This window comes from Loxodonta africana, chromosome 3 (assembly GCF_030014295.1).
Source record: "Loxodonta africana isolate mLoxAfr1 chromosome 3, mLoxAfr1.hap2, whole genome shotgun sequence".
Taxonomy (NCBI): Eukaryota; Metazoa; Chordata; class Mammalia; order Proboscidea; family Elephantidae; genus Loxodonta; species Loxodonta africana.
The window spans coordinates 141513235-141540135 of record NC_087344.1 but is presented as its reverse complement, the minus strand read 5'-3'; the positions used below and the strand labels follow the sequence as shown (position 1 = coordinate 141540135).

Here is a 26901-nt window from a genome sequence, read left to right as displayed (position 1 = left end):
TAGGCACTTAAATATATGTTGGTTGGTTGGAGGGGGGTAGGAAAGCAAGTGATTTATCTCGTTCTTGCTCTTTTGCAAAAATAATGGCTTTTAAAAAGGAAGCCGTTTATATTATAAAACTATTTTGGAAATTCATTCCTTCAGAAAGAAGTAAAACTTAGAATAAATATTTTTGAGTTTTGATATTTCTGTAGTTCTGAAAACATTTTAAACTCTTCATCAAAAGAAGAATATAAAACTGTAATTTTATTGGATCTACGTATAGCAGTTTTAGTTTTTATAGTTCTTATGTTTAAAACCTCATTTTTACTTTCATTGACATTACCTTTCACTGGGATAGCTGCTCCCTAAATAAGTGCATTTAGAATATCAAAGTTTTGAACTAATATTTGTTATCCCCTTAGTCAACAAGCCGTATTTTATGCTGGCTGCGTGACATCTAATTCAATATCCGGATTCAACACCCAAAAGTTGATTCTACATATTCCTCATAACAACAGATATGAAATGGAAAAGATACTACAAACTGCAGTGCTATTTGAAGTCAGATCTTTACAGAAGCTATATACTTTGCATTTCTATGATTGTATCCACCTATGCAGGTAGAAATAGTGACAGAACATATCACTTATTAAATATTGAACTTTTCATTTATTAAAGGACAAACTATTCGACAGCACTGGGGTTTTATTGTTAGACTTTTAGTATTCTGACTACATGAATTAATTTAAATAATTCTATTCATCAATGTGATACTCAACAAGTTTTTTAAACTATAGAAAATAAGAGCAAATAGGTATGAAGTCAGAAGCAACTATTTTTGTAGAAAAAGATTAGTGACAACCTTTCATTATAAAGATGTTTTATAAATGTGTAGTATTCTAGAAAACAGAACTTCTTAGGAAACTTTAAAAATGTATGAAAATCAACAAAGTAGTATACAAGATCATAAATTTTGCATGAGATATTTTATTTGGGAGAATTTAAAAAGTATGAGCTTGAGTCTCTAAATACTGCATTTTTGAATCTAAAATTTTTTTAATGAGGAATGTTTGAATTTATTTAAAACTAAACATGGAGTTATATATAAGTACAAAAAAAATTAATTCCTACTTAAATTATGCTTCAATACCTGGTAGCAAGTTGAAATTGAATTTTATTATTTCATGGACTAGTCCTATATTAAGAGAAACAATAGTTATGTTTTACCATCCCTAAATACACACATTGATATTGGGATGACCCAATAACACCTTTAAAGTCTAGTTCTAAAAACCACCTAGTTTATAAGTATTTGAGTCAGATTCTTTTCTAAATTTTAATAATCCATTTGAGTCAAATCAAATTATTGCTAAAGTATCTGTTTTAAATTGTACTCTGAAGTGCACTGGGCATTTGGAGACCAGTTCGTCATGCACAAGAGAGCCAGATGTCCTGTTCTCGTGTGTGTAAAACATGCTCTTATGGGGCGGGGCGTACTGCTGTAATATGCAGATTTCTTCTGTTTCCTTTGTAAGAGAAATAAACATGTTCCAAAAGACTCCATTAAATAAAGGTTTGAACAAACTGCTTTCTAGGTTGCCCTTAACTCCAGGTCTATAAATATGCATTTGCATTTGAATGGAGTCTGTTGGATGAAAGTGACAAGTCCAAGCAATTGTTGGCATCATCTGTTAAAATTCATGGGAGACTATGTATTTTTGTGTGTTCTGAATGCTGTAAGAAGCAAACTGGTGTAGTGTCATCGGAAGAGTGGCACAGTATTTTCCACAGGTATGGGCCAGCACAGCAGTGAGACCCACTGTGTTGAGAGACACTGGAGACACACACACCTTACCAGCCTTAACCACAATGGATTGATGACAAACACATTAAAGCTACTGAAGTGAGTTCTGATGCAAAACATAAAACAAGATGTGTGCAAGACCCATGAAAAGCCTGCCAGACCTGGAGTTGGTGGACACATGGTGACCAGTTTTCCCTTAAAATCCTGCCTGGATCTAGGAAGTTTTTTTTCTGAATCCATTCAGCCCATCCATCTCTTCAACAACACCCTAAGGACTTTATCAGCACCCCCTCCCTCACACCAACACCTTTCCCTGTCAATTTTGAGACCCCTACACACCTGTACGCTTCCTAATCTATTGGGACAAATTTAGAAGGTTACATGTATGTTCTTTATTGGAAAAAAGTATTGCAGCAAGTTTAAGTAGAGATCAAACTTCTTTTATTAGGAGGTGAAGGGAAGCTAGCATGTAGTCACTAATACCTGTTTATAATACGAGGCAAAGCTAATTATACTATTATGGTTTTATGGAAAAACATCTGTAAAGTGTTTGTATGTGGACCTGCGACAGTGGGTTCACCTGGCAAGTGGGAGGGCAGTCAGTGAGACAAGTAGGAATGTAGAAGAGGCAGTATTCAGAAATCTAGATCCTAGGCAGGTGCTGGCATGTCCTAGAGTGGGCAGTCTGAGGTGGCAGATTCTCTTGTCTTTGACAAGTCAGACATGAAAGCCACTTGTGGTATCACGGTGGCTAGCTGCGATCCCTGATCTCAGCCAGGACTCCTCCTTTCACAGCCCAACACTAAGGCCCAGAGAGGTCGGCTTGCCAAGGTCACAGAGCTGGTTATCGGTAGCTCCCAGTCTGGAACCCATTGCTCCCTCACTCATATGTCACTTCCTGGTACTTCTTCATCTACTTCCATGAATAGAGCTTCTGCCAGGTACTTGAAGGACAAGTGAACACCCCTCTGCACCCATTATTCCCCCTGGTTTTTTCCTGTGCTCTGCTCCTTGGTCAATCCTGATTAAAACTAGAAGTGCTTCACCAGTCACAGCCTCACCACTTGTAGAATGTGGAATTCTGCTGGCCCTGATGGTGGAAAGGAAACCCTGGTCATGTAGTGATTAAGAGCTATGGCTGCTAACCAAAAGTTTAACAGTTTGAATTCCCAGGCACTCTTTCTTTTATTTTTGGTGGCGCAAACGGTTAAGCACTTGATTGCTAACCAAAATGTTGGTGGTTTGAATCTACCCAGCCACTCTGAAGGACAAAGGCTTGGCGATCTTCTTTTTAAAGATTACACCAAGAACCCCATGAGGGCATTTCTAATCTGTCACATGAGGTTGCTATGAGTAGGAATTGACCCCATGGCACCTAAGAACAACGGGGGTGATCTGCATCTCAGATACAGAGAAGACATTTGATAAACATGAGAAACCAATTATCATTTTAAGTAAAAATCAAAGTTTATTTTTAAAATCAGGAAGAATATAAGGATGACTACTGTATTGCTCTTATTTTTTATTGTTCTGGAGGTTCTACCAAGAAAAATGAGAAAAACAAAAGGTGTAAGAATTACAAAGAAAGAATCACAATTGTTACTATTTGTAGATGATATGGTTTTCTTCATAGATAACACAAAAGAATCTACAAAGAAATTATTAAAAATTATTAGGAGAGCTGCAAGGTGGGTGCTATAAAATTAGTATTAAAAAATCAATTTCCTTTCTGTACATTGCAACACAAGAAACTCCAATAAAAGATCCATTATTTATAATAATTTAAAAATCACGCTATCTAGATATAAATACAATGAAAGATGTATAAGACTTTTGTGAATTAGGAAATGTTATTGAAAAGCATAAAAGAAGACCCAAAGAATGGAGACAGATTGTGTTCCTGGGCAGGAAGACATCACCATAAAGACAGAACTTCTCCCCAAGCAGATGTACAGGTTAAATTTAATTCTAATCAAAACAGCAAAAGGGTTCTCAGTGAACTTGTAAGAGCTATTTCTAAAACTTACGTGGAAGAGAAAGAACATTAAGATACTCCTGAAGAGTGACTCTTTTAACAGGTAATGGAAGCAGATTTTTATCTAGTGCAAACTGTATAATTTTATGAATAAACATATATCACACACACACTCACAAAAAGAGCCGCATGCACTTGTTTCAGATCACCTACTAATCTGACGTAAAGGCAGACTGAGTAAAATGGATCTCATTTGTAACCTGGGGCCTGTCTGTATTTAAAGAATTTCTATTATGTGTCAGGCACTGTTTCAAATGATGAGATTAAGGACAAATGTGAAAATTAAAAAAAAAAAAAAATTCTGAGGAATAAGACTAAGGCAATTTGGCTTAGGGATAGACAAATGGACCAGTCAGCAGAATCCAGGGCTCAGAAACAGACCTAAGCCTCCCTAGAAACTTGATATACAACAAAAGTGGCACCGAAGATCAGAGGGAAAATGACTTGTCTCTGAATGGTGCTGGGCTGGGGCAGCTATTCTTCTATACACAAATTAGATCCCTTGTAAACATTACCCAGAAAAGTCACTTACCAGTGTATCAAAGACAAAGGTGAAAGGCAAAATGTTAAAAAGTTATAGAAAATACCATAGAGGTATAAATTTATGACTCTGGGGCCCTAATGGAAAATAGAAAATTTGGGAGCCAAAAGAAAAATAAAAACACAAAAATATAAAATTTTGGTCTATCATAAACAGTAAAAGGATAGGTAGGGAGAAAATATATATAATTTGACAAAAGATTGGTGTACAGAATAAATAAAGATCTCCTACAAATCAACAATGAAAAGACCAATAGAAAAATGGGCAAAGTCAACAACAGGCACTTCAAAGAAGAGACAAGATCCTCAAATTTATTTTATTATTTTTTTTTAATACCAATGTGAGATATCATTTTACACCCATCCAGATTAGAAAAAGAATTAAATAGACAGTACCGAGTGTTGAAAAGGAACTTTTATCTCATGTTGTTGGCAGTGTAAATTTATAGGCCACTCTGGGGGGAAAAACAGGAATTGTATTGAAAAGTTAAAGCTGCACGGATCCTGGAACCCAGCTGCGCTACTCCTAGACATACACCTTCACAATCTCGTCCACATGTACAGGACACTCCTACAAGAATGTTCAAAGCAGCACGGTTTTCACAGAAAAGCCCCTGAAATAACTATCAATTGTGGCATGTTCATTTAAGAAAGGATGAATTACAGCTAATACATGAATACAGATGAGTCTCAAAACCAAAAACTGAGTAAACACAGCAACTCACAGAAGAACATCTATGATAAGATTTATTTAAAGTTCAAAAACAAACCCTTAGGAGGCGGAGCCAAGATGGCAGAATAGACGCTTCCCTCGAGTCCTCTTTACAACAAAGACCTGAAAAAAACAAGTGAAACGAGTATATTTGTGACAAGCTGGGAGCCCTGAGCATCAAAGGCAAGCTTAGACAACGAACTGAGGGGCAAGGGGGAGGAAGAGACCATTCAGAAGTGGAGAGGAGTTACCAGACCTGAATCGCAGGGAGCCCTCAGGCACCATTCCTGGAGCATCAGCAGTGGCAGCAGGCTGGTCCTAGCATTCAGCCGCAGTTTCCTCAGGAAGAAGCAGCCAGCCACACAGCCCACTCACACCTCTGGAACCTGAGGAGAAGGGTGCTCTCACCAAAAGCTAAGTACTTGGGTGTATTTTACCGCACTCCTCCCCACCCCCAAGCCAGCTTCAGTGGCTGAATTCCTAGGCCTGAGATAGACCCTGGTGAGCACCTGGAGCCATCCTCCTGGCCTTGGGGAAGGAAAAAATTTGCAACTAAGGGGAAAAAATGATTTGCTAGCTCCATTAACTGGGGGAGCTCAGGACAGAAGCGGCTCCTGTCCAGGCATAAACTGTCCGTGGACCTTAAGCACCTTTCCCTTCTGCATGGACCTATTTCGGGAGAATGGGCCTTTGTTGGCAAACTCCAACCATTTCAGCAGGAGAGGTGGGTGTTTGACGTTTGACATTGCTTTGCCTATTAAACAAGGTCCTCACCTACCCACAACAGGGACCTAAGGACTGGTGGCTCCACTTGGGTTGCTCAACCACCGGCGACAAGGGTCCAGAGAGAACTGGAATCTCCCAGTCCTTACAACAAAATCTTTGGGTGCCCATGGTCCCTCTGCAGAGCCCACCCACCAGCACGCTATAGGGAACAGAGAAGCGTGATCCTCAGAGACACTTGGGGGTCGGTTCTCAGCCCCTTGCCTTGTTCAGAGCGTGGCCCCCTGCTGCAATCAGATACGGGTATATGCACCAATCACCCCTGCCCCTCTAAGACTGTAAGACAGAGTCTGTACCAGGCACTTGATATCAGCTACCTGGAAACCTGAGCTGAATTCCTACCAGAAAACTGAATGGACTCCTAGACTGATATACCTGATAACAGCTCTAGCCAGCTGGGACAGGACACCAGAGCTCCAAAGGCGAAAATAATCAAGCTAGCTCACTCAAGCAACCCACAGGGGTATACCAAAACAAAACAAAGCAAGCAGCTATGACACAGTAAGCAAGCATAAACTAATACAATAACAGATGGCTCGGAGACAACCGTCAATATCAAGTCACATAAAGAAACAGACCATGATCACCTCAACAGGCTCTCAAAACAAGGAATCCAGGGATCATTTAAATGAAAGTGCATTCCTGGAATTACCAGATGCAGAATACAAAAGTTGAATATACAGAACCCTTCAAGACGTCAGGAAGGAAATGAGGCAATACACAGAACAAGCCAAGGAAGACACAGATAAAGCAACTGACGAAATCACAAAGATTATTCAGGAACATAATGAAAAGTTTAATAAGCTAGAAAAATCCATAGACAGACAGCAATCAGAAATTCAGAAGATTAACAATAAAATTACAGAATTAGATAACTCAATAGAAAGTCACAGGAGCAGAATTGAGCAAGTAGAAGCTAGAATTTCTAGCTTCTAGAATCACTTGGCACTAATATAGTTGAAGAAAAATCAGATAAAAGAATTAAAAAAAATGAAGAAACGTTAAGAATCATGTGGGACTCTATCAAGAGAAATAGCCTACAAGTGATTGGAGTACCAGAACAGGGAGGGATAACAGAAAATACAGAGAAAATTGTTGAGGATTTGTTGACAGAAAACGTCCATGATATTGTGAAAGATTAGAAGATATCTATCCAAGATGCTCATCAAACTCCACAAAAGGTAGATCTTAAAAGAAAGTCACCAAGACATATTATAATCAAGCTTGCCAAAACCAAAGATAAAGAGACAATTATAAGAGCAGCGAGGGATAAAAGAAAAGTCACCTAAAAGGGAGGGGCAATAAGAATAAGCTCGGACTACTCAGCAGAAACCAAACAGGCAAGAAGGCAATGGGATGACACATTTAAAAAACTGAAGGAAAAAATTGCCTGCCAAGAATCATATATCCATCAAAACCGTCTCTTAACCATGAAGGTGAAATTAAGACAATTCCAGAAAAACACAAGTTGAGGGAATTCATAAAAACCAAACCAAAACTACAAGAAATACTAAAGAGAGTTCTTTGATTAGAAAATCGATAATATCAGGTATCGACCCAAGACTAGAACACTGGGCAGAGCAACCAGAAGTCAACTCAGACAGGGAAATCCAAAAAGATTAAAAAAAAAAAAAAAAGCCCAACACAGGGTAACGGTGATGTTATTATATAAAAGAAGACAACATTAAAATAATAAAGAGGGACTAAAAAATGTAATCATACACCTTCCATATGGAGAGGAAGATACGGTGATACAAAGAAATAAAAGTTAGTTATAAATTTAGAAAAATAGGGGTAAATAATAAGGTAACCACAAAGGAGACAAACTATCCTACTCATCAAAATAAAATACAAAGGAATAATACAGACTCAACAGAAACAAAATCAACAACAACAATATACAAAGAAAATCTACTCAGCACATAAAATCAAGTGGGAAAAAGAAGCTGTCAACACACAAAAAAAGACATCGAAATGCTAGCACTAAGTTCATACCTATCCATAATTACCCTGAATGTAAATGGACTAAATGCACCAATAAAGGGATAGAGAGTGGCAGAATGGATTAAAAAACAAGATCTGTCTATATGCTGCCTACAAGAGACACACCTTAGACTTAGAGACATAAACAAACTAAAACCCAAAGGATGGAAAAAAATATATCAAGAAAACAATAATTTAAAAAGAGCAGGAGTGGCAATATTAATTTCTGACAAAATAGACTTTAAAGTTAAATCCTTCGGAAAGGATAAGAAAGGACATGAAAGGACACTACATAATGATTAAAGGGACAATACACCAAGAAGATATAACCATATTAAATATTTATGAACCCAATGACAGGGCTGCAAGATACATAAAACAAACTCTATCAGCATTGAAAAGTGAGATAGCTCCACAATTATAGTAGGAGACTTCAACACACCACATTCGGTGAAGGATAGAACATCCAGAAAGAAGCTCACTAAAGACACGGAAGATCTAAATGCCACAATCAACCAACTTGACCTCGTAGACATATACAGAATACTGAACCCAATGGCAACCAACTATACTTTCTTTTCTAGTGCACATGGAACATTCTCTAGAATGGCCCACATATTAGGTGATAAACCAAGCCTTAGCTGAATCCAAAACAATGAAATATTACAAAGCATCTCCTCTGACCATAAGACCATAAAAGTAGAAATCAATAACAGGAAAAGCAGGGAAAAGAAATCAAACATTTGGAAACTGAACAATACCCTGCTCAAAAAAGACTGGATTATAGAAGACATTGAGGATGGAATAAAGAAATTCATAGAATACAATGAGAATGAAAACACTTCCTATCAGAACCTTTGGGACACAGCAAAAGCAGTGAAAGAGGCCAATTTATATCAATAAATGCACACACCGAAAAAGAAGGGCCAGAATCAAAGAACTATCCCTACAACTTGAACAAACAGAAAGAGAGCAACAAAAGAAACCCACAGGCACCAGAAGAAAATAATAAAAATTAGAGCTCAGCTAAATGAAATAGAAAACAAAAACAATTGAAAGAATTAACAAGACCAAAAGCTGGTTTTTTGAAAAACTCAACAAAATTGATGAACCATTGGCCAAAATGACAAAAGAAAAACAGGAAAGGAAGCAAATAACTCGAATAAGAAATAAGATGGGTGGTATTACAACAGACCCAGCTGAAATTAAAAGAATCCTATCAGATTACTATGAAAAACTATACTCAAATTTGAAAACCTATAAGAAATGGATGAATTCTTAGAAACACATTACCTACCTAAACTAACACAGAGGTAGAACAACTAAATAGACCCATAACAAAAGAAGAGATTGAAAAGGTAATCAAAAAACTCCCAACAAAAAAAAAGCCTTGGTCGGGATGCCTTCACTGCAGAGTTCTGCCAAACTTTCAGAGAACAGTTAACACCACTACTACTAAAGGTATTTCAGAACATAGAAAAGGATGAAATACAACCAAACTCATTCTATGAAGCCACCATATCCCTGATACCAAAACCAGGTAAAGATACCACAAGAAAAGAAAATTATAGACCTATATCCCTCATGAATGTAGATGCAAAAATCCTCAACAAAATTCTAGCCAAGAGAATTCAACAATATATCAAAAAAATAATTCACCATGATCAAGTGGGATTCATACCAGGTATGCAGGGATGGTTCAACATTAGAAAAGCAATTAATGTAATCCACCACATAAATAAAACAAAAGACAAGAATCACATGATTTTATGAATTGATGCAGAAAAGGCATTTGACAAAGTTCAACACTCATTCATGATAAAAAACTCTCAGCAAAATAGGAATAAAAGGAAAATTTCTCAACGTAATAAAGGGCATTTATACAAAGCCAACAGCCAACATCACCCTAAATGGAGAGAGCCTGAAAATATTCTCATTGAGATCAGGAACCACACAAGGATGCCCTTTATCACCACTCTTACTCAACATTGTGCTGAAAGCCCTAGCCAGAGCAATTAGGCTAGATAAAGAAATAAAGGGCATCCAGATTGGCAAGGAAGAAGGAAAAGTATCTCTATTTGCAGATGACATGATCTTACACACAGATAACCCTACGGAATCCTCCAGAAAACTACTGAAACTAATAGTTCAGCAGAGTATCAGGATACAAGGTAAACATATAAAAATCAGCTGGATTCCTCTACACCAACAAAAAGAACATCAAAGAGGAAATCACCAAGTCAATGCCATTTACATTAGCCCCCAAGAAGATAAAATACTTTGGAATAAATCTTACCAGAGATGTAAAAGACTTATACAAAGAAAACTACAGTACACTTCTGCAAGAAACCAAAAGAGACTTAGATAAGTGGAAGAACATACCTTGCTCATGAATAGGAAGGCTTAACATTATAAAAATGTCTATTCTACCAAAAGCGATCTATACATTTAATGCAATTCTGATCCAAATCCCAAGGACATTCTTTAATGAGATGGAGAAACAAATCACCAACTTCATATGGAAGGGAAAGAGGCCCCAGATAAATAAGGCATTACTGACAAAGAAGAACAAAGTGGGAGGCCTTACTTTACCTGATTTTAGAACCTATTATACAGTAGTCAAAACAGCCTGGTACTGGTACAACAACAGATACGTGGACCAATGGAACAGAATTGAGAATCCAGACATAAATCCATCCACATATGAGCAGTTGATATTTGACAAAGGCCCCAAAACAGTTAAATGTGGAAAAGGCAGTCTTTTTAAGAAATGGTGCTGGCATAACTGGATACCCATCTGCAAAAAAATGACACAAGACCCATACCTCACTCCCTGCATAAAAACGAGCTCAAAATGGATCAAAGACCTAAATATAAAATCTAAAACGATAAAAATTGTGGGAGAAAAAATAGGGACAACGTTAGGAGCCCTAATACATGGCATAAACAGTATACAGAACATGATAAAGAACACAGAAGAAAAACTAGGTAACTGGGAGCTTCTAAAAATCAAACACTTATGCTCATCCAAAGACTTCACGAAAGAGTAAAAAGACTACCTACAGACTGGGAAAAAGTTTTTAGCTATGACATTTATGATCAGCGCCTGATCTCTTAAATCTACATGATACTGCAAAAAGACAAATAACCCAATTAAAAAATGGGCAAAAGATATGAATAGACACTTCACTAAAGAAGACGTTCACGTAGCTAACAGATGTATGAGAAAATGTTCACAATCATTAGCCATTAGACAAATGCAGATCAAAACTACAATGAGATTTCATCTCACTCCAAGAAGGCTGGCATTATTCCAAAAAACACAAAATAATGAATGTTGGAGAGGCTGTGGAGAGATTGGAACACTTCTACACTGCTGGTGGGAATGTAAAATGGTACAACCCTTTGGAAATCGATTTGGCGCTTCCTTAAAAAGTTAGAAAGAGAACTACCATACAATCCAGCAATCCCACTCCTTGGAATGTATCCTAGAGAAATAAGAGCCTTTACACGAACAGATATACGCACACCCATGTTTACTGTAGCACTGTTTACAATAGCAAAAAGATGGAAGCAACCAAGGTGGCAGCAACGGATGAATGGATAAATAAATTATGGTACATTCACACAATGGAATACTACGCATGGATAACGAACAGTGAGGAATCCGTGAAACATTTCATAACATGGAGGAACCTGGAAGGCATTATGCTGAGCGAAATTAGTCAGAGGCAAAAGGACAAATATTGTATAAGACCACTATTATAAGAACTTGAGAAATAGTTTAAACTGAGAAGAAAACATTCTTTTGTGGTTACGATGGGGGGAGGGAGGGAGGTTGGGATAGGGGTATTCACTAATTAGATAGTAGATAAGAACTACTTTAGGTGAAGAGAAAGACAGCACACAATACAAGGGAGGTCATCACAATTGGACTAAACCAAAAGCAAAGAAATTTCCTGAATAAACAATGCTTTGAAGCCCAGTGTAGCAGGGGCAGGGGTCTGGGGACCATGGTTTCAGGGGACATAATAAAAGGGGACATAAGTCAAGTGGCATAATAAAATCTATTAAGAAAACATTCTGCATCCCACTTTGAAGAGTGGCGTCTGGGGTCTTAAACGCTAGCAAGCTCCACCTAAGATGCATCAATTGGTCTCAACCCACCTGGATCAAAGGAGAATGAAGAACACGAAGGACACAAGGTGATTATGAGCCCAAGAGACAGAAAGGGCCACATGAACCAGCGACTACATCATCCTGAGACCAGAAGAACTAGATAGTGCCCGGCTACAACCGATGACTGCCCTGACAGGGAACACAACTGAGAACCTCCGAGGGAGCAGGAGAGCAGTGGGATGCAGACCCCAAATTCTCATAAGATCAGGCTTAATGGTCTGACTGAGACTGGAAGGACCCCGGTGCTCATGGCCCCCAGACCTTCTGTTGCCGCAGGACAAGAACCATTCCCAAAGCCAACTCTTCAGGCATGGATTGGACTGGACAATGGGTTGGAGAGGGATGCTGGTGAGGAATGAGCTTCTTGGATCAGGTGGACACTTAAGACTGTGTTGGCATCTCCCTCTTGGAGGCGAGATGACAGGGTGGAGGGTGTTAGAAGCTGGTGAAAAGGATAGGAAAAGAGAGAGTGGAGGGAGACAGTGGGCTGTCTCATTACGGGAGAGTAATTGGGAGTGTGTAGCAAGAGTAATTGGGAGTGGGTTTTTGTGTGAGAGACTGACTTGATTTGTAAACTTTCATTTAAAGCACAATAAAAATTATTAAAAAAGAAACACATATTGCTTAAGGATATTTGCATTTTACATGCAAGGGGATAAAAAGTGAGAGAGTTATACATACATAATTCAGAAGAATGCTTACCCTTGTCCCAGAGGGAAAGGGATATGACTGGGTGAAGCCTGAAAGAGGCTTCAAAGGTATTGAAAATGATCTATTCCTTAAGCTAAATGGTGGTTTTTAAAAGAAAACATCACATATATTCTTTTGTTTATATGAAATATTTCCTAATAGAAATATAAACATGAAGAAAACGATCTATGGCTTGTCCCCCCAATACTAATCTATAACGAAATAATTACAGAATGCTTCTGACTCCTTCCAGATTTTACTGAACCTATCTAGAATCAGCTAAAGCTTTTTTACATGAGCCTTCCCCCATCTCAAGTATCCTTTATTTAATTTAATAAACCTCATGATGATATTATCAACAATTATGTATTCTTAATTTACCACTCTTTATTGTATACCCTGTTTTCTTTTGGATTCCTTTCATCTTCTACTTGTCTCAAGTATTTCCTTGAGTATTTTTGCTAGAAAGATTACACGGGTAGTGTATTTCTAGGCTTTGCATATTGGAAAATATCTTTGTTGTAACATTATACAACGCAACATACCCAATAGTTTCACTAGGTATACAATTCTAACTCCACAATCTTTCCCTTCAGAAGTCTGTTAAATACTGTTGCATTCTCTTCTAACAGAATAATAGATAAGAAGCCTGATGCCAGTTTGATTCTCTTTCCTTAGAATTGTGAAATTTAATTAGGTTTTGCCTAGATGTTAGTTTTTTGTTAATTTTTGTGGGACTCCGTGAACTCACTCGTAAGATGTTTCTTCAGTTTAGGATCATTTTCTGTTACTGCTTCTTTTATATCCACTTCTGTCATTCCCAGAACTGCATGATTTTTTTTTTTTTCATTTTGCTAGGAATTCTGGGAGAATTACTTCAGCTCCACTTCTAATACATTAATAAGGTTTTCAGCTATACTTAATCTCATCGTTACTGACTCAAATTTATTTGTCTGTTTGTTTTTCTTGATGCCCCAAAACTTTCTTGTTTGAGATTGCTTCTTTTGTAAAACACACTATGCTTGTTTAATTAAGGGGTATCTTCTTAGATTTCAATGAGATTGTGAAATAATAATAGTTATTTTTATGTTTTAATATTAACTATTTTGGCAGTGGCTTTTTTTGCATTGAACCTGTTGAGTCTCTTCATAATATCTGCCCATGTTTCACTTTCAGCTTATAGTTATAAATGATAGTCTGACAGAACTTTCTGTAATGATGAAAATGTTCTGTTCTGCACTGTCCAATATGTTAGCTACTAGCCACATGTGGCTATTAAGTACATGAAATGTGGTTAGTACAACTGAGGAACCAAATTTTTAATTAATTTAAATATAATATTTAATAGCCTCATGTGACAGGGCTACAGTATTAGACAGTGAAGGTCTAGATTATTCAGTATTATTGGTTGGTATGGGCTGTGCCACAAATTTATCAATTACTATTGATTTCTTCAGCAAGATACATATCCCCACATTCCCATCTGGTGAGCTCCATGGGAGGTACAAAAGATGGCTGGAAGGGGCAGCAGATGTAACTGCCCTAAAATGGAATAGAGAGAGACCGGTAGGTGGACCTGCCCCTTTAGCAGCACTTGGCAAGAAGGTCTTTCTCCCCAGTGTGGCAGAGAAGGGTGGCCAGCAGAAAGGACAATAGGCAAGTGAAGCTACCCCCCCCCCATTAAGGGTTCACTTCTGCATCTCTGCAGAAACTCTTCCCACCTTCAGATTCATGAGTAGAGACCCTTCAGGACTCGGATAGAGTTTTCTCTCTAACAGTGGCTGCACTGCTCCAGCAGGAAGTGGAATAGAGATTCTTAGTCCTACACTGTGGTGCCACTTTTACAATAAGGAAAATAATAGCACTTAAAAAAAATCCAAAATCTTTGGCTTTCTTATTAATGTGAATCAAAACAAACTAGCTAAGTTCTGAAGTGTCACAATCTACAGTATAGAATAATCTTCCAAATGGTTCAATAAAATATGAAATAATTCAGCAGATAAACAAATACGGTGCTAGATCTGGAGGGAAATATTCAATATGCATGCCAAATAAAAACCTAAGCCTCCAAATCAGATGCAACTTCAGAGAGAAAAAAGATGTATATGAATAATTGGGTAAAAACAGGGACACTTGTTCCTTAGGTTAAAAAACAGTAAAAAGTGTAAGATTATTTTAACCTTTAAAAAAAAGAAATACATATATGTGTATACATATGTATATATATACACACACATACACAAATTCTAAGTGCTCTCTACCACTAGTAAATTGTAATATTTTTACATTCTTCTTGTGTGAAAAATCATTGTTATTTTCTCCAAATTCGTCATCAATTATCAAATACACTCTAGGATAAGAGATTAAATGACATTTCAAGTCTCTGATGCCATGGATAAGTATTCCCAGGGCATTCTTTTCTGAGTTTTTTGAAATCAGGGGAAAAAAAAAAATGCACAAAAGAGGCAGAGAGGTCTGTGCAGGAAGAGCATGGGCTCTAAGTCAGACACATTTAGGAAGGTTCTGCAACATACCACTGGTAGGACCTTGGCCAAGGTATTTCTATCTCTGAGCTCACAGTTCTTATTTGTAAAACGAAGATACTATTATCTGTCTCACAATTACTGAAAGGACCCATAAGTGGCACACTGAATGCTCTCTACTATTTTCTCCTTTCACACTTTTAAAAAGTAAAAGTTTGTTTTACTTTATATGTCAAATAGACTTTTCCTGAAATAGTTCTGTGTGAACACTGCTTCCTAAAACAGAAACGGAAGCATCTTGGCTCATCATTCAAAGGAAGAAAAAACTGTCATATATCCTGCTATGGCCGACAGATTCATATACTGCCCGGTTTTGACATGAATTTTCAAAGACTATAGTTTAATAATGTGTTAGTTTGAGATCCCATTTACAAGTGACCAAAAATCAGCTCAACCAAGCTTTAAAAAGGTATGTGCATGGTGGTGGAGGTGGCGGTGACGGCAGGGGAAAGGGGGGACCTCATTTCCAAGGAAAAGAACAACCATAGAGCCAGGACCAACACAGATGCAACTGGGCCTATGAAACCACTGAGTCGTGGACTCACCATCTAGTTTCTCATCTATTTCTTCCTGTGTATTAACTCTAGTCTTTTCTCTATCTGAGGACACTCCTTACCCACAGGGTGAAAACATGACAGCAGCTCCTAAATTTTGTATTTTACAGAGTTTGCCACTAAAGAGAGACTGATTCCACTCTCTGGATCCCCAAGTTGAAACAGCCCAGAGAAAGACTTTGACTTGCATGAGTTGGGTCTGCTATCCACTCCTGAAATACCAGGAGTCAGAATGTTACTCCATTGCAGCCCCGTGGCAGTTCCCAGAGTTGGGGGTGGATGGAGATAATTTATACAAGGAACAGCCCAAGTTTCCTTCCTTAATAAAGAAGTAGTTCTGCTTTTTTTTAACCCCAAATTCAGACTAAAGTGTTAAGATGAAGTGAGCAAACTAGGAGTAGAGAGAGAAGTAAATTTAAAGGCAGGTACAAATGTGATTTGTAGAGTAAAAATCAGTCATCAGAATCGAAGCCAAGACGGCAGATTAGTCAGACGTACTTTACCGTCCCCTTAAAGCAAAGACCTGAAAAAATAATGGAAACAAATGCAGACAACAACCCCGGGACCCTGAACATCAAAAAGGAAGGATAAAGAATTAAATCAAACACCGACTGGATGAACCAATACAGCAAGTGAGAAATATGAAACACAGTGACCCTAACAACTGCCCTGGCTCAACATGGCCATTTTAAGCCAAAGTCAGAAGGGACCCTGGGACAGGAACACCAGGAGGCAGCCCCATGCCATTTCCATAAGTGACAGAGAAACTGTATAGACATACTCAGAGAGAAGTCCAAGGAGAGAGTAGAGATCCAGAACCAGATACCCACAAGTGGCGGTCCCTGACCTTGGGGGTTAGTGGTGCCTATGAGGCAGCAGAGACAGTGGCAGCAAGACATCTCCCACCCGAATACCCTGGATGCCCCCCACTCCACACGTGGTCCTGAGCCAGTCCTGAATGCTGGCTGCAGCAGACAGGAAGGGCCTGGGCACCACATCCACTAACCAGAGGATACCACCTCCCCCACCCCCAGTCTCCTGATTGGAAGCAGCGGGGAATCCCATACCGATGACACTCCATTTGACCAGGGACACAACATGACCCCCGCCCTTCTCCCTCACACAGCCCTGCCTATTACCCTCTCTCTACCCACCTGACGAACAGTGATAGGCAGCCTCCCATGCATGTGTCTGCCCATCACTAACACCCCCCCAGCCCCGGCCTCGTGTAGTGGCAGAAACTACATGTGCCTGTGCAGGCGACAACCCTACACCAGCACCTGGCCCGACCCAGTGACAGGTGGCGGAAGCACAATTGCTCAGCTGCCCACCTGCCACTCCCTCCAGATCCTCTCCTCTGCCAAACAAGGGGCATTGGTGGCGTGGCCCTGTGCACACCCACCCACTGTTCCTTCCTCCTTCCCCCGTCTGGTGAGAGGCACTGGCAGCACGTCCATGCGTGCCCCTGCTGATCCAGATCCATACTCCCTGTCCCCTCTGCCTGACAAGAGGTGCCAGGACCATGAGCATGCATGCATCCACCTGCTGATACCCCCACCTCCAACAGTGAGAGGCACTGGCATGGCGGCCACGCATGCCCCTGCCCGCTGCTCCCTCCCCCCACCCACCCGTCCAGAGGCACTGGTGGCGTGTCCATGTGTATGCCGGTCCTGCATCCCAACCCTTGCGTGGCGAAGAGTGCAGGTGGTGCCACCCCCACACGTGCCTGCCCACTGCCCCCTCTGGTTCTTCCGCCCAGAAAGACATGCAGTCGGCAAGACCGTGCACGTGCCTGCATACCACTACCTACCCCCGGACGGGTGAGAGATGCAGGCAGCACAAATTCATATGTGTCCATCCAATGTTCCCTCCTCCCTCCCCTTGCCCAGGGCATAGTGCTGGCAGTGCAAAAGCAAATACATTCACTCATCATTCCCATCTCTCCCCTCACCAGGCAAGAGGCATTACTGACACAAGTGCATACACATCCACCTGCTGCTTCCCCACCCCCAACCTGCATTAAGTGGAGCCAGCACGACTACACACAGATGCTCACCTGCCACCCATGCCCCTCACCACTCACTCCCTCTCACCCAGTAAGCAGGTACAACCATGCACCACTCACAAAACAAACTCACCACACCTACCACCCCACACACTCACTCAGCAAGGACTGCTCCTCACTCCTGCACCACTGGACCACTGACAGATGGTGGCCAACCCCTGCCCAGACTGTCCACGGCTGCCCAGCAAGACCAGAGAAGAGAGACCTGTGACCACACATCCAGCCACTGCAACACTCACTGAAGACAGGGGGCATGCACTCAAGTGTGGCCAGACTACCAACCAGAGTAGCATGCCAGCACCTCCTGCCCAGATACATCAAAACCAAACAAACAAAAAATCAGGACACAGTAAATATACAAATAAATAAATAAATATAATAAAACTATAATAACTCTGAGGTAACAGACAATATTGAATCACTTAAAGAGGCAGAACCAGATTCCAGCAAATGTCCAAAATAAAGAACAAGAAAATCTCCCTAAGGAAGAAGAGGTAATTGGACTACAAGATAAAGAATTCAAAAGACAAATACAGAGCCCTCCAAGAGATCAAGAAATACACACACAAAACCAAGGAAAATACAGACAAAATCAAGGAACACACAGACAAAACACTAGAATAATTCAGGAAAACAATATAAGAACAAAATGGAAAAACAGACAATTGCAAACCATAGAGAAACAGCAATCAGAAATCCAGAAGATTAACAATAAAATTTCAGAAATAGACAACACAATGGAAGGGCACAGGAACAGAACTGAGGCAACGGAAGACAGAATCAGCAAATTAGAGGAAAAACCCCTTTACAGTAACTTGTTTGAGGAACAATCAGAAAAAAATGCAGTGAAAAATGAAGAAAGCCAAAGAGTTACGTGGAACACTATCAAAAAGAATAATCTACGTATGATCAGAATCTCAGAACAAGGGGAGAAAATACAAAGCACATAGAGAACATCTGGAGATCTGCTAGAAGAAAATCTCCATAATATCATGAGAGATGAGAATATATCCATTCAAGAAGCACAACAAACCCCATACAGGATAGATCTCAAAAGAAAATCACCAAGACACATTATAATCAAACTCTTCAACACCAAAGACAAATAAAGGCTGCTGAAAGCAGAAACCATGTTAAAGTTGTGTGTCAACTTGTCTGGGCCATGATCCTCAGTGGTTGGGCAATTATGATGTATTTTGGCAGCTTTTTTTTTTTTTTTTTTTATTGTGCTTTAAGTGAAAGTTTACAAATCAAGTCAGTCTCTCATACAAAAATTTATACACACCTTGCTTTATACTCCTAATTGCTCTCCCCCTAATCAGACAGTAGACGCATTCCCACCACTCTTTTCTAGTCCATTCGGCCAGCTTCTGACTCCCTCTGCCCTCCCATCTCCCCTCCAGACAGGAGATTCCAACATAGTCTCTTGTGTCTATTCATCCAAGAAGCTCACTCTTCACCATTATCATTTACTATCCCATTGTCCAGTCCAATCCCTGTCTGAAGAGTTGCCTTTGGGAATGGTTCCTGTCTTGGGCTAAAAGAAGGTCTGGGGACCATGACCACTGAGGTCCTTCTAGTCTCAGTGAGATCATTAAGTCTGGTCTTTTTATGAGAATTTGGGGCCTCCATCCCACTGCTCTCCTGATCCCTCAGGGGTTCTCTGTTGTGTTCCCTGTCAGAGCAGTCATCAGTTGTAGCTGGGCACCATCTAGTTCTTCTGGTCTCAGACTGATGTAGTCTCTGGTTTATGTAGCCCTTTCTGTCTCTTGGGCTCGTAATTACTTATGTCTTTGGTGTTCTTCATTCTCCTTTGCTCCAGGTGGGTTGAGACCAATTGAAGCAACTTAGATGGCCACTTGCTAGCGTTCAAGACCCTAGACACCACTCTCCGAAGTGGGATGCAGAATGTTATCTTAATAGATTTTATTATGCCAATTGACTTAGATGTCCCCTGAAACCATGGTCCCCAAACCCCTGCCCCTGCTACGCTGGACTCTGGCAGCTCTTTAATGATGTACTCACCTCCATAATGAGGTAGTGTAAGTATAATGTGGTCACCTCCATGACGAGATCCATTGCGAGCATCCAATCAGTTGAAAGAGAGTTTCCTTGGAGGCGCAGCCTACATCCAATATAGGTGGACTTTCTGGCAAGGCTCACTGGCTTTTGCTTGCTCTGGATCCTGCAGCTGGCTCCAGTTCATATGACCTCCGCATCTTGGGACTTGAGCTTATCTGACGTCTTACTTTCACGTCTTGGAATTCTTCAGCCTCCACAGCTTGTGGGCCAGAGGACTCCTATCAGATCTCCTCTTGGATCTACCACCACCTTTGGCTATGCATGTCAGAGTAAGCCTCCAGTCTGACCCACAAACTTGGGCCTTTCCAAGCTCTACAATCATGTGAGCCATTTCCTTTATATAAATCACTCCACATATATTTTGGGGGGGCTGGTGGCACAGTGGTTAAGAGCTCAGCTGCTAATCAAAAGGTAAGCAGTTCAAATCTACCAGCCACTCTTTGAAAACCCTATGGGGCAGCTCTACTCTGTCCAAAAGGGTTGCTATAAGTCAGAATTGACTTGATGGCAATGGGTTTTTATACATATACTTACACGCTGTGCTGGTTTTGCTTCTCTAGAAAACCCAGCCTAAGACACCATCTAAGCAAGAAGCCAAGGGATGAAATATATAAAAACACTGAAAGAAAAAATATTGCCAACTAAGAATTATATATCTACCAAAATCGTCCCTCAAATTAGATGGCGAAATTAGGACATTTCCAGATAAACAGCAATTAACAGAATTTATAAAAATGAGACCAACCTTACAAGAAATATTAAAAGCAGTCCTATGGATAAAGAACCATGAACATAAGACAACAATCTGAGATTAAGACACATGATGGCATCAGCTAGATGCCAACCCAGATAAAGAATTCTCAAAAACAAAGCAACACTAAAAGACTGAAAACAGGGAACCGAGACATCAGCCTGTGAATGATAACAGCTTTAAATCAAAAAAGAAGGGAATAAGTGGTGTAGTTATAGAACTTCCATATGGAGTGGAAGTCAAGGTGATATCAAGAAATAAGACTGCTTTAAACTTAGAAAACAAAGGTGACTGTTAGGGTAACTACAAAGAAATTTGACAAACCAACCACTAAAATAAAAAAACCAAAAAGATTGAGTAAACACAAAATCAACTACAATGAAGGAAATAAAAAGAAAGTCCACAAACAAAAAGAACTCAGCACAAAAATTAAGCAAAAGAAACCATCAACACCACATGCACAAAATGCATAATAGAATGGCAGCAGTGAACTCATTCCTACAGATAATCACACTGAATGTGAAAGGATTAAATGCACCAGTAAAGAGACAGAGAAGGGCGCAATGGATTAAAAGACACGACTCATCAATATGCTGTCTAGAACAGACATACCTTAGACACAAAGATATAAATAAACTAAAACACAAAGAATGGAAAAAAAAAAAATATTGAGCAAACAACAACAAAAATGATCAGGAGTGATAATATTAATTTCTGGCAAAGTAGAATTTAAGGCAAAATCCACCATAAAAGACAAGGAAAGACATAATAAAATGATTAAAGGGTCAATCCACCAAGAAGATATAACCATAATGAATGTATATGCACCCAATGACAAAGCTCCAAAATACATAAAAACAAACTCTAACAGCATTGAAAAGAGAAACAGACAATTCCATAATAATCCCCAAACCTAACAGTAGGGGACTTTAACACACCACTTTCAATTAGAAAGAAACTCAACAAAGATACAGAAGATCTAAATACCACAATCAACCAACTCAACCTCACAGACATATACAGAACACTCCACCCAACAGGAGCACAGTACACATTCTTTTCCAATGCGTGTGGGACATTCTCCAGGATAGAGCAAATTTTAGGCCACAAAGCAAGCCTCAATATATTTAAAAACATCAAAATAATACAAAGCATTTTCTCAGACCACAACACTATAGAAGTCAATAGCAGGGAAAAGTATCAAATACATGAAAACTGAATAATACTTTGCTTATAAATAGCTTGGTAATTGAAGAAATTAAAAAAATTCCTACAATCCAAAGAGAATGAAAACACAACACACCGAAAGCTTTGAGGCACAGCAAAAGCAGTACTTAGAGGACAACTTATGGCTATAAACACATACACTTCAAAAGAGAAGAAAAGGCAAGAATCAAGGCATTAACCCTACAACTTGAACAAATAAAAAGAGAGTGGCAAAAGAAGCCCACGGTAACCAGAAGAAAGTAAATAATAAAGATTCGAGCAGAAATGAATGAAACAGAGAATAGAAGGAATCAACCAGAGTAGAGGCTTGTTCTTTCAAAGATCAAGAAAATTGACACTGGCCAAATTGACAATAGAAAAACAGTTGAAGATGCAAATAACTCAAATAAGAAATGAGATGGATGGCATTACAACAGGACCAACTGAAATAAAAAGGATCATAACAGAATACTATGAAAAACTATACTCCACCAAATTTGAAAACTTAAGAGAAAATAGACAAATTTCTAGAAACATACTACCTACCTAAACGAACGCTAACTGAAGTAGAAAGTCTGAACAGACCCACAACAATAGAAGAAATACATAAGGTTAAAAAAAAAAATCCCAAATAAAAAAAGGCCTGGCCCGGACAGATTCAATGGAGAATTCTACCAAACATTCAGACAAGAGCTTACACCAATACTACTGAAATTATTTCAGAGCATAGAAAAGGAAGGAATTATCCCTAATTCATTCTATGAAACCAGCTTAATCCTGATACGAAAGCTAGGAAAAGATACCACCAAAAAAGGAAATTACAGACCAATATCCCTCATGTATGAGTCGGAATAGACTCGACAGCAGTGGGTTTATCCCTCATGAATATAGGTGCAAAAACTTTCAACAAAATTCTAGGCAATAGATATTAACAATATAATACATTATGACCAACTGGGATTCATACCAGGTGTACAAGCATGGTTCAAAATTAGAAAATCAATCAACGTAATCCACCACATAAATAAAAGAACCACATGATCATCTCAATCAAAGCAAAAAAGGCATTTGATGAAGTCCAACACCCAGTCCTGATAAAAATTCTCAGCAAAATAGGAATAGAAGTGAAATTCCTCAATATAATAAAGGGCATTTACATAAAACTATCAGACAACATCACCCTCAATGGAGAGACTGAAAACACTTCCCTTGATAATAGGAACTAGGCAAGGGTGCCCTTTATTGCCACTCCTATTCAACACTGTATGGAAGTCCTAGGTAGAACAATTAGGCAAGAAAAGAAAATTAAAGGGCATTCAAATTGGAAAGGAAGAAGTAAAAACTATCCCTATTGACAGATGATATGATCCTATACAGAGAAAATCCGAAAGAATCCACAGAAGCTACTGGAACTAATAGAAGGATTCAGCAAAGTAACAGGATACAAGATCAACATACAAAAATTGGTTAGGTTACACTAAACCAACAAAGAGAACTTCAAAAAGGAAATCAGGAAAACAATACCACTTACAATAAAAAAAAAAAAAATTAGCCCCCTCAAAATAAAATTCTTAGGAATAAATCTAACCAGGGTTCATGAATAGGATGACTTAATATGGTGAAAATATCAAAATTACCAAAAGCAATCTATAGATGTAACGCAATCCCGATCTAAATTCCAGTGTCATTCTTTAATGAGATACAAAAACTAATCACAAACTTTATATGGAAAGGAAAGAGGCCATGGATAAGTAAAGAATTATTGAAGAAGAACAAAGTAAGGGGCCTCACACTTCCTCATCTCAGAAACTACTACACAGCCATGGTAGTCAAAACAACCTGGTACTGGTACAATGACAGGCATAATGGGCAATGGAACAGAATTGAGAACCCAGAAGCAAATCCATCCACCTATGGTCAGCTATCTTTGACAAAGGGCCAAAGACAATTAGAGAACAGTCTCTTCAACAAATGGTGCTGGCAAAACTGGATGTCCATCTGTAAGAAAATGAAACAGGACCCATACCTCACACCATACACAAAAACAAACTAAAAATAGATCCAAGATCTAAATATAAAACCTACAACTATAAAGATCAAGGATAAAAATAGGAGCAATCCTATGGGCCCTAATACATGGCATAAATAATATACCTACATATACCGACCGTAATTAAAAATGCACAAACAGCAGAAGATAAAATAGATGAATGGAACCCACTAAGAATTAAACACTTATGCTCATTAGAAGACTTCTCCAAAGAGTAAAAAGAGAACCTAGATACTAGGACTGGGAAAAAATTTTTTGGCTACAACATATCCAACAAGGGGTTAATCTCTAAAACTTACAAAAAACACCTCAATACCAAAAAGACAAATCAACTGAGAAATGGGGAGAGAAATAAACGGATGCTTCTCCAAAGAAGACATTCAGGTGGCTAACAAACACATGAAGAAATGCTCATGATCATTAGCCATTCCCCCAACCCCCAGCGCTGATTAAAAAAAAAAAAATTTTTTTTTTTTTTTTTAGAGGGAGGCAAATCAAAACTACAAAAAGATCACCCCAACATCGATGGCAATGTCTTAGGCTAGATTCTCTAGAGAAGAAAAACCAGTAAAGCGTATAAATATATACAGAGAGAAAAAAGAGAGAGAGATTTATATTGAGGAAATGGCTCAATTGGTTGCAGAGGCTGTACCATCCCAAGTCTGTGGATCAGGTAGGAGGCTTCTCCTGCTTCACGTAGCCACAGGGGCTGGTGAACCCAAGATCAGCAGGCCAGAGAGCAGGGCTGTTGTTAAAAGGCTGTGAAGATCGATGAATTCCCAGACAGGCAGGCAAAAGCACAGGCAAGCTGCTAACACAAGTCCCAATAACTGGAAGTCAGACCAACAGGTGCCAGCTGCAGGGTCAAGAATGAACGAAAGCCCCCGCACCTCCCCCGCCCCAGCCCCGAGCCCTGCCTGAATGTCCACCCATACTGGATGCAGGCCACACACCCAAGGAAATTCCCCTTCAACCCATTTGCTACTCATAGCAGATCCCATCATGGGGGTAATAACATATCAGATTTCAACAGGGAAGTGATCACAACATTATACAACTGCTAAAACACTGAGAATCATGACCCAGCCAAGCTGACACACAATCTTAACCATCAATAATTAAAAAAAAACAGAAAACAACAAACGCTGGTGAGGTTGTGGAGAGACTGGAACTCTCATACACTGCTGGTGAGAATGTAAAATGGTGCAGCCACTATGGAAAACAATACGGCACTTCCTGAAAATGCTAGAAAATATAGGTACCATATGATCCATCAATCACACTCCTATATGCCCTAAAGAAATAAGAGCCATAACAGGAATAGACATATGCACACCATGTTCATTGCAGCATTATTCACAATAGCAAAAAGCTGGAAACAACCTAAAAGCCTATCGACAGATGAATGGACAATCAAACTGTGGTATATACAACAGAACACTATGCAATAATTAAAAAATAATGATAAATTTGGGAAACATCTCACAACATGGATGAATTTGGAGGACATCATGCAGAGTGAAATAAGCCAATCATAAAAGGACAAATATTGTATGAGACCACTATTATAAAAAAAAAAAGGTTTCCACACAGAAAAAAAATCAGTCATAGATAAATTATCAATAAATGTAATACACTGACAAAGAACTTTACACTGACAGATAAGTTACCAATGAATGCAATACTTTGACAAAGAGGAAACATTCAAACGGGACACTTTATGCATGTAACCGTAAATAACTTTCATAATTGGAATTAATTAAAAAACTGTTTCCTCTATTTAAAAGAATTAAAGAAAACATAATATATTTCATCAGCAATAAACATTTGAATGCCTTGTGTGGGCAGGGCACTTAAGTATCATATTATTTTCAGAGAAAATTAAACACAATGCACAAATCGTAGCTTTCTTAGAAATGATCACTTACCATGGTACTGGAGTATCTTTCAGCTCGATCTACTTCAAAAGCTCTTATTTTATGGGCACTCATTTCATCCATGTCAGCAAAGATATAATTCCTTGGACGGTAAGCATTAGACAGTTTCCCAAGCAGTCTCAGGATTCCAGCGGTATGCCTACCTGAAAAAATATTGAAAGGCCCGAGATTAAGAAACCTACAGTGGACATATATTTCTATTTGACCATATCATACCAATTTTGTGTTTTCTAGGAAAACACACCCACACATATCCACTGAAATTGTGTATTTCTCAAAAGACAGAAGGAACATTTTGAAACATTATTCTCTGCCCTTGAATAAATGGCACTTTGATGTGGTGGGTGAAGAAGATAATAAATGGTATAAAAATAAAATCAGCACTACCATTAGGTGCTGAGGAAGGTACCAAGAAGTACCTATCTTAGCTCCTGTTATCAAGTCTGGTGGAGGATGGGACGCACACATGCACATATGTGCATGTGTGTTGCCCACACACAAAGATAAACAGGGATACAAGATAGCAAGAAAAAGTAAAATGTGGGGGTCAAGCAAATGGTTATGAAAAACCAATGCCAGAAGAGTGAAGGAGAGCCCTAGTAAAGGCTGAGGGAGGACTTGAGACATGAAGGTAATGGACAGTGTCATGGATCAAACTGTGTCCCCGAAAAATGTGTGTCAACTTGGCTAGGCCATGATTCTCAGTATTGTGTGGTTGTCCACCATTTTAAGATCTGATGTGACTACCCTATTGCTGTAAATCCTAACCTCTATAATGTTAATGAGGCAGGGTTAGAGGCAGTTATGTTAATGAGGCAGGACTGATTCTATAGGATTACGTTGTATTTTGAGTCAATCTCTTTTGAAAAGTAAAACAGAGAAGCCAGCAGAGAGTCGGGGGGGGCCTCATAACCACCAAGCAAGAAGAGCCAGGAGCATGCACGTCCTTTGGACCTGAGGCCCCTGTGCTGAGAAGCTCCTAGACCAGGGGGAAGACTGGGGACA

The 26901-nt window shown here is 39.2% G+C and overlaps 1 protein-coding gene across 10 annotated transcripts in view; it reads right to left on the bottom strand.

The window, feature by feature from the left end:
• LOC111752889 (UDP-N-acetylglucosamine transferase subunit ALG14 homolog) overlaps positions 1 to 26901 on the bottom strand; it is a 363040-nt gene that overhangs the window by 153081 nt on the left and 183058 nt on the right. For 8 of the 10 annotated variants that reach the window (XR_010321454.1, XR_010321456.1, XR_010321455.1 and 5 more), the window contains one exon: positions 25888 to 26039. Coding sequence is in view for 5 of the 10 variants with exons in the window: in XM_064282231.1 (XP_064138301.1) it covers positions 25888 to 26039 (152 nt within the window). In the remaining 5 variants the exon portion in view is untranslated. Of the gene's footprint in view, positions 1 to 882; positions 5460 to 25887; positions 26040 to 26901 lie in introns of those variants that run through there. The other 2 variants (XR_010321453.1, XM_064282234.1) reach the window with 2 other exon arrangements.